Source organism: Schistocerca piceifrons, unplaced genomic scaffold (assembly GCF_021461385.2).
Source record: "Schistocerca piceifrons isolate TAMUIC-IGC-003096 unplaced genomic scaffold, iqSchPice1.1 HiC_scaffold_815, whole genome shotgun sequence".
Taxonomy (NCBI): Eukaryota; Metazoa; Arthropoda; class Insecta; order Orthoptera; family Acrididae; genus Schistocerca; species Schistocerca piceifrons.
The window spans coordinates 43,379-55,852 of record NW_025729075.1 but is presented as its reverse complement, the minus strand read 5'-3'; the positions used below and the strand labels follow the sequence as shown (position 1 = coordinate 55,852).

General features: G+C 39.0%; 1 protein-coding gene across 1 annotated transcript; it reads left to right on the top strand.

Annotated features, from left to right (window-relative positions):
- The first annotated feature begins 4,500 nt into the window (after nt 1–4,500).
- On the top strand, nt 4,501–11,340 carry LOC124770383 (uncharacterized abhydrolase domain-containing protein DDB_G0269086-like). Its single transcript, XM_047249210.1, has 3 exons — nt 4,501–5,590; nt 6,089–6,564; nt 11,221–11,340. Exons 1-3 carry the CDS (start codon nt 4,501–4,503, stop codon nt 11,338–11,340), a joined length of 1,686 nt encoding a protein of 561 aa, XP_047105166.1.
- The last annotated feature ends 1,134 nt before the right edge of the window (nt 11,341–12,474 follow it).

The following is a 12,474-nucleotide window of genomic DNA, read 5'->3' as shown; positions in this document are numbered from 1 at the left end:
ATTGTATAAAATTCTGTATTTTTTTTTATTATTTATTTCTGAGAACGTCTGCGTCGGCGAGTAATAAAACCGACACAGAAGATAAATGTTAAACAGAGATTAAAAAAGGAACTAGTATATAATACGTGTTGAATATGAATGTCTTTGTCGTCTTAATTTGGAAGTTGTGCGAGTAAGATCTCCTGTTGTTGTCGTAGAGAACGCCAATGTAGCATTCTTTTGTCGAGACTAAGCAATGTACGCCATTACGTGTGAATTCACAAAGGTCTGTAATCACTGAGATATTTAAAGGTTTTAATAGAGTTGTTTAAATGAAAACTTGTATTATTTATTGTTAAGCTTGCTTGCATATTATCCCATCCTGTTGAGACATTTTTTCAGTTATATAAATATTATCTGTGGTGCTGAGCTGCGTGGAGAACGAAGAGCCGCTGCCGCGGCGTATTTAAACGACTTACAATATAGTCGAGCATACCGCAAGGAAGCGGTAAAATAATAGTAAAATAATATTATTTCTTTTAGTTCCCAGACTGGCAGTGAAATTCAGCAGATTTTATGATGTGTTGCAGATTGACGCGGGCTGCTGATAGGATATAATTTACAGTGCAAATAATTTAATGTACCTTCAGAATCTGATAGGAATCTTGCTGTGCTCCGTTCTGATCTGGCAAACTTTATAGTGACAACGTATTTTTTAATGAGAGTCTCATGTTCTTGGGCTAGTCGTGGTATGAAATAGCATTTTAACGAGAAATAAAATCCACTGCGAACTTGTGTTTTTGAACGATCACACGAACTGTAACCTCAGTGTTCATAACAAAGTAATTTCAACTTTTAATCACTATGAAGTAGGGAAGATATATTGATTCTTAGCATGAGTTGCAGTTACGAAAAATCGTTCCTTAAATTGTAGGCCAGATACAGAACAATAAGACTTCCATATATACATTTTATTAAGCTAAAAGGTAATGATGATAAAGAAAAGCAAAGCACAGCATTGCTAAAAGTATTTCACGTAACTCTTTTCGTAAATGTGTTGTTACAGAGAGAATAAATAAACCAAAGAGCAACAATTTTACAATCCGCGAGAGAGTGGTAAGTGAAAATACCACAGCACACGACATAAGTTTCCAGACGATAAATGTAAACATTTCTGAGAGAATAGCGACAAATGTACGATCTGTCATTATGTCATTACGAAATAAATGAAGAATCTGGACGTTTTCTTCGGTTTTTTCTACTTATTGACACTTTTCGCGCTTCCCAAGAACTGTGGCTTCCAGACCTCAAGTAATGGAAAACGTGAAGGTCCTCGGTTGATAGCAAGGCACCAAAACTGGCTAATTATAGAATTTGAGAAAACTAAAACTTGATTTGTACTACTTCTTTCTTACCGATTGTGTAAACGTAGAAGCTTCTGTTTTGTTGCTTCTAGTGCCACTGCATATCACAGCACACGACATAAGTTTCCAGACGATAAATGTAAACATTTCTGAGAGAATAGCGGCAAATGTATGATCTGTCATTATGTCATTACGGAATAATGAAGAATCTGGACGTTTCCTTCGGTTTTTTCTACTTATTGACACATTTCGCGCTTCTCGAGAACTGTGGCTTCCAGACCTCACGTAATGGAAAACGTGAAGGTCCTCGGTTGATAGCAAGGCACCAAAACCGGCTAATTATAGAATTTTAGAAAACTAAAACTTGATTTGTACTACTTCTTTCTTACCGATTGCGTAAACGTAGAACCTTCTGTTTTGTTGCTTCTAGTGCCACTGCATACCACAGCACACGATATAAGTTTCCAGACGATAAATGTAAACATTTCTGAGAGAATAGCGGCAAATGTAAGATCTGTCATTATGTCATTACGAAATAAATGAAGAATCTGGACGTTTTCTTCCGTTTTTTCTACTTATTGACACTTTTCGCGCTTCTCGAGAACTGTGGCTTCCAGACCTCAAGTAATGGAAAACGTGAAGGTCCTCGGTTGATAGCAAGGCACCAAAACTGGCTAATTATAGAATTTTATAAAACTAAAACTTGATTTGTACTACTTCTTTCTTACCGATTGCGTAAACGTAGAAGCATCGGTTTTGTTGCTTCTAGTGCCACTGCATACCACAGCACACGACATAAGTTTCCAGACGATAAATGTAAACATTTCTGAGAGAATGGCGGCAAATGTACGATCTGTCATTATGTCATTACGAGATAAATGAAGAATCTGGACGTTTTCTTCGGTTCTTAATACTTATTGACACTTTTCGCGCTTTCTTGTGAACTATGGCTTCCAGACCTCAAGTAATGGAAAACGTGAAGGTCCTTGGTTGATAGCAAGGCACCAAAACCGGCTAATTATAGAATTTTAGAAAACTAAAACTTGATTTGTACTACTTCTTTCTTACCGATTGCGTAAACGTAGAAGCTTCTGTTTTGTTGCTTCTAGTGCCACTGCATACCACAGCACACGACATAAGTTTCCAGACGATAAATGTAAACATTTCTGAGAGAATAGTGGCAAATGTACGATCTGTCATTATGTCATTACGAAATAAATGAAGAATCTGGACGTTTTCTTCGGTTTGTTCTACTTATTGACACTTTTCGCGCTTCTCGAGAACTGTGGCTTCCAGACCTCAAGTAATGGAAAACGTGAAGGTCCTCGGTTGATAGCAAGGCACCAAAACCGGCTAATTATAGAATTTGAGAACACTAAAACTTGATTTGTACTACTTCTTTCTTACCGATTGCGTAAACGTAGAAGCTTCTGTTTTGTTGCTTCTAGTGCCACTGCATACTGTAACGTCTAGAGAAACAAAAAGAATATATTATGTAGTAATTGGAGAATTAGATGTATCATATTGTGTCATTGTATAAAATTCTGTATTTTTTTTTATTATTTATTTCTGAGAACGTCTGCGTCGGCGAGTAATAAAACCGACACAGAAGATAAATGTTAAACAGAGATTAAAAAAGGAACTAGTATATAATACGTGTTGAATATGAATGTCTTTGTCGTCTTAATTTGGAAGTTGTGCGAGTAAGATCTCCTGTTGTTGTCGTAGAGAACGCCAATGTAGCATTCTTTTGTCGAGACTAAGCAATGTACGCCATTACGTGTGAATTCACAAAGGTCTGTAATCACTGAGATATTTAAAGGTTTTAATAGAGTTGTTTAAATGAAAATTTGTATTATTTATTGTTAAGCTTGCTTGCATATTATCCCATCCTGTTGAGACATTTTTTCAGTTATATAAATATTATCTGTGGTGCTGAGCTGCGTGGAGAACGAAGAGCCGCTGCCGCGGCGTATTTAAACGACTTACAATATAGTCGAGCATACCGCAAGGAAGCGGTAAAATAATAGTAAAATAATATTATTTCTTTTAGTTCCCAGACTGGCAGTGAAATTCAGCAGATTTTATGATGTGTTGCAGATTGACGCGGGCTGCTGATAGGATATAATTTACAGTGCAAATAATTTAATGTACCTTCAGAATCTGATAGGAATCTTGCTGTGCTCCGTTCTGATCTGGCAAACTTTATAGTGACAACGTATTTTTTAATGAGAGTCTCATGTTCTTGGGCTAGTCGTGGTATGAAATAGCATTTTAACGAGTAATAAAATCCACTGCGAACTTGTGTTTTTGAACGATCACACGAACTGTAACCTCAGTGTTCATAACAAAGTAATTTCAACTTTTAATCACTATGAAGTAGGGAAGATATATTGATTCTTAGCATGAGTTGCAGTTACGAAAAATCGTTCCTTAAATTGTAGGCCAGATACAGAACAATAAGACTTCCATATATACATTTTATTACGCTAAAAGGTAATGATGATAAAGAAAAGCAAAGCACAGCATTGCTAAAAGTATTTCACGTAACTCTTTTCGTAAATGTGTTGTTACAAAGAGAATAAATAAACCAAAGAGCAACAATTTTACAATCCGCGAGAGAGTTGCACGTGAAACTGTCGCCCAAAAACGCGGGGCCCGAATTTGCAGTGGCCACAAATATAAAATTTTATGTATTTTTCTTTCAGTGTTGATTGTTATGTATGTGTAGATATATATGTATTTAGTGATAAATGTATGTATGTATATCATGATCAATGCTATGTATTAATGAATGTGTAAACACTTTTTCATGACAAAACGTACTACTGCAAACGAGTCTGAGAAGACGATCCTGATAGTACTGAGAAGTTGTAACGACTACGTAATCCGGGGGCAGCCGAACCCCGAGATAAGATAAACTAAAGGTAAGACTACAGTGTTGTTGTCCTGTTTGTAGAAGTCGAGCTCCAGTGAAGTGATCTCATTTCGCTAGTGGTGTGCATATTGTGCGTAGTTTGATGTTAGTGTTTGTGACAGGACAAAGTTGATGGTAGATAGTAATTTTTAGTGTGCAGTTAGTGTAGATAAATTAACGTATTTTGTGTGCAAGGGGCAAAACTGCCAGACTTTGTGGTTTAGTAAGCAATTTATGAATATGGTTAAGTTGCGTAGTCAACGTCCGAGCAATATGGATACTGAGGAACAACAGTTAGTTAGTGCAGGAAATGTGGAACCGGGTACCTCAAGTAGTACTAGTACTCTCTTTGAGGATATAACATGTGAGAATGTGGGGGCAGGGGCACAGGAAGTGGTGCCACCGCCCACTAGTCCTCAAGGGGATGTAGAGAAAGAAGTTGTACCACCACCAGAAAAGCAGGAACCAGAGAGTGGTAATCTGCCTGGTGGGTATTCGCTTCAGGCTATATTAGAGCGCGTGCTGAATTACCAGGCAGAATTTGCGCAACAGCAAGTCGAGCGAGACCGCCAGCAAGCTGAGCGAGATCGTAGGCTAGCAGAAAATTTACTTGCCCAGCAAGCTGAGCGAGATCGCCAGTTAACAGAAAGTTTCCTTGCCCAGCAAGCTGAGCGAGATCGCCGGCAAGCTGAGCGGGACCAGCAACTTGTGCAATCGTTAGAAAACATGAAAAAAGAGATTGCAGATATGAAACAGAATTATGAGTCGATACCTAAGGCCGTGCAGGAGCTGACTGAACAGGTCAACAACCTGCAAGTAGCAAACACCAACAGGGTAGACGAAATAGGTGTATTAGCCAATCGAGTAGAAAAGCGAGAAATAGATTCCACGCAGCTTGTAGAGCAGAAGTGGAACGAACAAGCAACTAAAATTGAAACAGAATTCAACTCATGGCTAGAAGTGAAGGAGTGTGAGATTGACAAGAACATTAATTCCAAAGTACAAGCAGCCATAGCAAATAGAGGCTCCGAATCGTTCAGTACCGCAGTGAATAGTCAGGTACAGAACGACGTGCAAACCATCAAACAAATACTCAGTGAGGATATTCCGCAGTGGCAAGTGAATATGAACAAACGGATATCCGACCTGGAGAAGGGTTTAGCACAAAGCAGAAAACATTTGGAACAGGAACCTCTGTCGCCAACAGCCCATGGTTTTGGCAACGCACAAACTTATACGCGATACAACAATGGGGAATCTGTAGTCGATAATGCGAAGAGCTGTAGCTTCGGTTCGGAGCACACAGCATATGTCCAAGGAGCAAAACCATGTAGTTCAAAAATATTAGTGGAAGAAAGTTTAATCAAAAATAGACAATTTCAAACGTTTACTACTGAACGGAAATCAGTACACCCAGTAGTATTCATAAAAAGCTTTAAAAATATCTTGCCCAGTGTGTGGAACGAAACACAGAAAATTCAATACGTAATGTCGTACATTCAAGGTGACGCAGCGTTATGGGCTACATAAGTAGCAGACAGCTGCATGACATATGAACAGTTCGAAAGGGCATTTCTATCGAAATATTGGTCGCCTTGTATACAAGAGCGGCTAAGAAAAGAAGTATATAACCCCGAACCGTACTCACCTCGTCTGGGGAATTTGAGACGGTATTTTGAAAAATATATAAACAAAACACGCTACTGGGACGAGCCTATATCACCAAGAGACATAATAAGACTATTAAAATCACATTTACCCATTCATATCAAAGAGAAATTAATACACGTACCAGAAAGCGATATGGAAAACTTCCTGTCTGTTCTAGATTCTATAGACTTGATACAGGAAGATGCAAAGTCAGCGTGTGATCACTCGCGGAATAATGGGTCAGGATGTAAACATGACAGAAATAGTAGTGCACAAAACCACAACCATGGAAATGGTGGGGGTGGTAACAAGCGGCAAGAACATTCGCAAAATGGTAGTAATGGTAGAGGCCAGAACGGGTATGGACAAACAACTTATAACAAAAAGCGTCGATTTGACGACCGGTACGAATCTGGAATGTTAGGGACCAACCGCTGGAAAAATGCGCGAGGTCAGTGGCAGAGCAATTATAGTGATAGTAATCGAAATTGGCAGCAAAATCAGCGAAGAAGCCCAGAGCGACAGGGTAATGACCGGTATGACAACAATAGACCACCGCCGCAAAACGCGCCTATTGCGAAGCCGTGGCGGCCGACAAATCAGAGTGTACATATAGTGGAGGTCGCGGACAATAGCCTTCCAAGTACTTCACAAGTAACTAATTCAACAAACTAGAATCGGCCTCGATATGCTCTCCATCGATGGCCGAGGGATGGAGTGAGAGCAACACGAGTGATAATAATATACCTGGGATATGTATGCTGCGATACAACGATGGTGTCAGTATGGATAAAGATCTACTGAACGAACCGCACGAATGTAAGAAAGATAATAACGAAAATGTGCAAGCTATTATCGAAGCGAAAATCAATGATGTTGCAGTGAATATAATCATCGACACAGGTGCCTCAGTAAGTGTAATGAGTATGGAGTTATTTAAGGCACTGGGAAAAGGACATAGCATTCCGACTTTCCCGGTTAATAATTGTAAGGTGTCTGGAGCCATTGGTGCACAGAGCCAATCAGTTAAGTACCAGGTGCAGGTGGAGATTTGTAAGGAGGGCGAAGCCATAGTGAGCTCGTTCCTCGTTGTTAAAGGATTGAAGGTGGCCTGCATTCTGGGAGTAGATTTTCTCCGTGAGAGGGACGCATTGATCGACCCCTCCTTGGGGAAATTAAGCATAGTTAATAGGGGTAGGAGGATTGAGTTATCTATGATGAAATCGAAGGAGGTACTTGTGCCGTGTTGTAAGCGAATCAATATCAAGGGTAGGAACCCTTGGGTACTACACCTTGATGATTTGTCACATGCAGCAGACCTCTATTACCCGAATTTAGAGGGTCGAAATTTTGAAACAAATGTTGAGGCATTTCAAACCAAAGTGCAGGAATCTGAAGGTTTAAGCGATAAACAAAAGCAACAGTTGACGCAGCTGCTATCGGAATACACTATGGTATTTACCGACCGACCAGGAATAGTCAAAGGGTACCACTATCACATAGAGGTGAAGCCCCACAAAACATACTGTCGCGCAACTTACTCCATCCCTTGGTCGAGGAGGGAATTAGTAGCTAAAGAGATTCGGAAGATGTTAGAGTGGGATATCATTGAGCCCTCCTTCTCTCCATACAGTAGTCCTCTTGTAGCAGTGGCGAAAGCCAATGGAAAAATCAGGCTAGTGTTAGATGCGAGGGACATTAATAAAATTATCATACCTGTTCGGACTCGTCCTGAGAATTTAGATGATCCCCATACGGGGAAGATCAAAGGATTGTATCCACGTAAAGATGTGAAGTTATTTATTCAGTGACATATCACATATAAAGAGTAATAGTTGTAAGAAGATTTTAATTGTGTTTTAGAATATAAGTATGTTAGTATTAAGAAAGAAATTTGTGTGTAATGAAACTTGGAGGAAGTGGATTCAGAAAGTAGGCAATAGCTTACACAGGAAAGATTTTGTTTACAGACAATTAGAGCCATTTAAAAATTATAGGCTCATTAAGCAACGAACAATCTTCTTGTTGATAAAGTGAGGATTAATTTCTTGAATCATTATACAAAGGATTAATTTCTTAAACCATTTCCTATGTGTAGTATGTAAGTGCAATTAATGATGCAATCTAATATAGTAAGGTAACTGTTGTAATTGTATTAGGATAAGGAACCCTGAGAGAGAGAGTCTTGACTAGCCAAACATGGACTCTGTAATATGCAACAATTATGTGATGTTTGCTGCCAGTAGTGATACGAGAACGACACTGGAGCATAAGCTAATCAAAAAACAAGCCCGTTCCGTGGAAAATCCGCTTTGTATATAACAATGCTTCAATTGAAGCCTGTGTACTTGGTACACGCCCTTGAATATTCATTACGCGATACGCGAATTAAGTCAACCAATGTGGAACCTACACTGTAGTCATATAGGAAAAATCATTAAAAATAATGCTAGGGCTAAATGAAGTATTTATTGATCAATATGCCCAAGTCAAGCTGTCATGCACATGGTAAAATCTGTTTGATAGATGGGTGATAACCAGGCAAGCTACACTGATAAGAAAATTAAAAAATTTTACAAAAGGGCTATATACGCCTAGTAACAATATGAAAAGTGTGTTGTGATAAGGTAGAAACAAATAGACGCCATGTAGATGAGAGTGAGTATGCGAAGAACAGTTAAAAGGTATTAAAAAATAAACTGTGTGCATAAACAATGGAGGAAAGGACGGAATATTGTGTGTAGCAGGGACAGAAAATGACTGTTGTATCTGCACCAATATATACGTCGATAAGTCTAGTGTTGAGTGACAGACTGTCCTAGTGCAGTGCACAACGAACAACAGACAGTGTATAAAAACAGTAGTTATTGATCCGTTCGGAGTCGAGTTAAACGAACATCGCTCGACGGGGACATTTAGTATGTGTGTTACGAAACATTTTCACGTGTTGAAAGACGCTCTGGCAGTGTACCAACCGTGGAGTGAGTGAAAATGTGTAGTACAATGTGCGTGTGACGAACCTTGAATACCAGTGTGACAATGCCACAAGAAACATGTTATCACGCCAAACCATCCTGTGCATACCAGTGAAGCGACGGCTTACTGAACAATAAACGCTTTTAACAAGTTGCATCTTCTTCCACAGCTAGTAATCTGTGTCCTTAAAGACAGTACACCGTCGTGGAATGTTTGTTTCATGCGCTACAACGGGGAGCCATGCGGAGAAGCCGAGACGAGTGCCGTGCCGCCAGCCAGCCGGTCGCGGTAAACCACTGCCACTCGCCGACATCGGCGAATGGTTCGCCGCGGTTCGCGACTGCTTGGGCGCCACGTCAGCACGACGTCGCTGTTACGGAGAGCCGGTCGTCGAACCCAGCGGCCGTCGGCACGCGGCGTTCCAGACGACGCTACTCAACAATTGCTTCGCGCCGCCAGCTCCGTACAACATTGTTGTCATTCAAATGAAATATCAAATATGTGTTTAATGCACTAACATGAATAGGGTTTGGTGGACACGAAATGACGTGACAAACATTTGTTTTTTTTTTCTTGAGTTACTCAATACGGACTCAAAGTATTCTATGGTTCAGTGATATATAGATATAATATGTTTTCGTCATGTTAATGAAGTATACTCGCATGAATGCTAGACATTTTAAACCAATTGTCGCGAGTAAATGCAAGGACGATTCATGATACTACTGTAAAAATGTGTAATAAGTGACTTTCATTACAATCCAAAACACAAATATTATATGGGTAACAAAGAGACTAAAGGTTTAACATGCTCTCACAAATAGCCTTTGTTATATGTGAACATTGGATAGAATCTGAACTTTTTGTGATCAAACTGGGTAGTAAAACAAACCAGACAAGATGACCATGGCTCCGGCGCAGTTTTCCCAGGTTTTCTGATCGCACGTAGCCCGAATGGGGAAGCCAAATAAATGTAATGACCCTGGGACTAGGTTGACGGTCACCTCGCAAAGTGAAAGAACAGTATAAAAAGTGTAATTAAACCTACAGTGTAAAAGAACTAAGAAATGTAAAGTGAATGATCCAACCAAGGTAACAGACAATAACCAAACAGACGTTAGTGGCAGCATATTGCCGAACATTTCCAACGTTAGTCAATTGCTGCCAGGGGGCATTGTAACGTCTAGAGAAACAAAAACAATATATTATGTAGTAATTGGAGAATTAGATGTATCATATTGTGTCATTGTATAAAATTCTGTATTTTTTTTTATTATTTATTTCTGAGAACGTCTGCGTCGGCGAGTAATAAAACCGACACAGAAGATAAATGTTAAACAGAGATTAAAAAAGGAACTAGTATATAATACGTGTTGAATATGAATGTCTTTGTCGTCTTAATTTGGAAGTTGTGCGAGTAAGATCTCCTGTTGTTGTCGTAGAGAACGCCAATGTAGCATTCTTTTGTCGAGACTAAGCAATGTACGCCATTACGTGTGAATTCACAAAGGTCTGTAATCACTGAGATATTTAAAGGTTTTAATAGAGTTGTTTAAATGAAAACTTGTATTATTTATTGTTAAGCTTGCTTGCATATTATCCCATCCTGTTGAGACATTTTTTCAGTTATATAAATATTATCTGTGGTGCTGAGCTGCGTGGAGAACGAAGAGCCGCTGCCGCGGCGTATTTAAACGACTTACAATATAGTCGAGCATACCGCAAGGAAGCGGTAAAATAATAGTAAAATAATATTATTTCTTTTAGTTCCCAGACTGGCAGTGAAATTCAGCAGATTTTATTGTGTGTTGCAGATTGACGCGGGCTGCTGATAGGATATAATTTACAGTGCAAATAATTTAATGTACCTTCAGAATCTGATAGGAATCTTGCTGTGCTCCGTTCTGATCTGGCAAACTTTATAGTGACAACGTATTTTTTAATGAGAGTCTCATGTTCTTGGGCTAGTCGTGGTATGAAATAGCATTTTAACGAGAAATAAAATCCACTGCGAACTTGTGTTTTTGAACGATCACACGAACTGAAACCTCAGTGTTCATAACAAAGTAATTTCAACTTTTAATCACTATGAAGTAGGGAAGATATATTGATTCTTAGCATGAGTTGCAGTTACGAAAAATCGTTCCTTAAATTGTAGGCCAGATACAGAACAATAAGACTTCCATATATACATTTTATTACGCTAAAAGGTAATGATGATAAAGAAATGCAAAGCACAGCATTGCTAAAAGTATTTCACGTAACTCTTTTCGTAAATGTGTTGTTACAAAGAGAATAAATAAACCAAAGAGCAACAATTTTACAATCCGCGAGAGAGTGGTACGTGAAAATACCACAGCATACGACATAAGTTTCCAGACGATAAATGTAAACATTTCTGAGAGAATAGCGACAAATGTACGATCTGTCATTATGTCATTACGAAATAAATGAAGAATCTGGACGTTTTCTTCGGTTTTTTTCTACTTATTGACACTTTTCGCGCATTCTTGTGAACTATGGCTGCCAGACCTCAAGTAATGGAAAACGTGAAGGTCCTCGGTTGATAGCAAGGCACCAAAACCAGCTAATTATAGAATTTTAGAAAACTAAAACTTGATTTGTACTACTTCTTTCTTACCGATTGTGTAAACGTGGAAGCTTCTGTATTGTTGCTTCTAGTGCCACTGCATACCACAGCACACGACATAAGTTTCCAGACGGTAAATGTAGACATTTCTGAGAGAATAGCGGCAAATGTACGATCTGTCATTATGTCATTACGAAATAAATGAAGAATCTGGACGTTTTCTTCGGTTTTTAATACTTATTGACACTTTTCGCGCTTCTCGAGAACTGTGGCTTCCAGACCCCAAGTAATGGAAAACGTGAAGGTCCTCGGTTGATAGCAAGGCACCAAAACCGGCTAATTATAGAATTTTAGAAAACTAAAACTTAATTTGTACTACTTCTTTCTTACCGATTGCGTAAACGTGGAAGCTTCTGTTTTGTTGCTTCTAGTGCCACTGCATACCACAGCACACGACATAAGTTTCCAGACGATAAATGTAAACATTTCTGAGAGAATAGCGGCAAATATACGATCTGTCATTATGTCATTACGAAATAAATGAAGAATCTGGACGTTTTCTTCGGTTTTTTCCACTTATTGACACTTTTCGCGCTTCTCGAGAACTGTGGCTTCCAGACCTCAAGTAATGGAAAACGTGAAGGTCCTCGGTTGATAACAAGGCACAAAAACCGGCTAATTATAGAATTTTAGAAAACTAAAACTTGATTTGTACTACTTCTTTCTTACCGATTGCGTAAACGTAGAAGCTTCTGTTTTGTTGCTTCTAGTGCCACTGGATACCACAGCACACGACATAAGTTTCCAGACGATAAATGTAAACATTTCTGAGAGAATAGTGGCAAATGTACGATCTGTCATTATGTCATTACGAAATAAATGAAGAATCTGGACCTTTTCTTCGGTTTTTAATACTTATTGACACTTTTCGCGCTTCTCGAGAACTGTGGTTTCCAGACCACAAGTAATGGAAAACGTGAAGGTCCTCGGTTGATAGC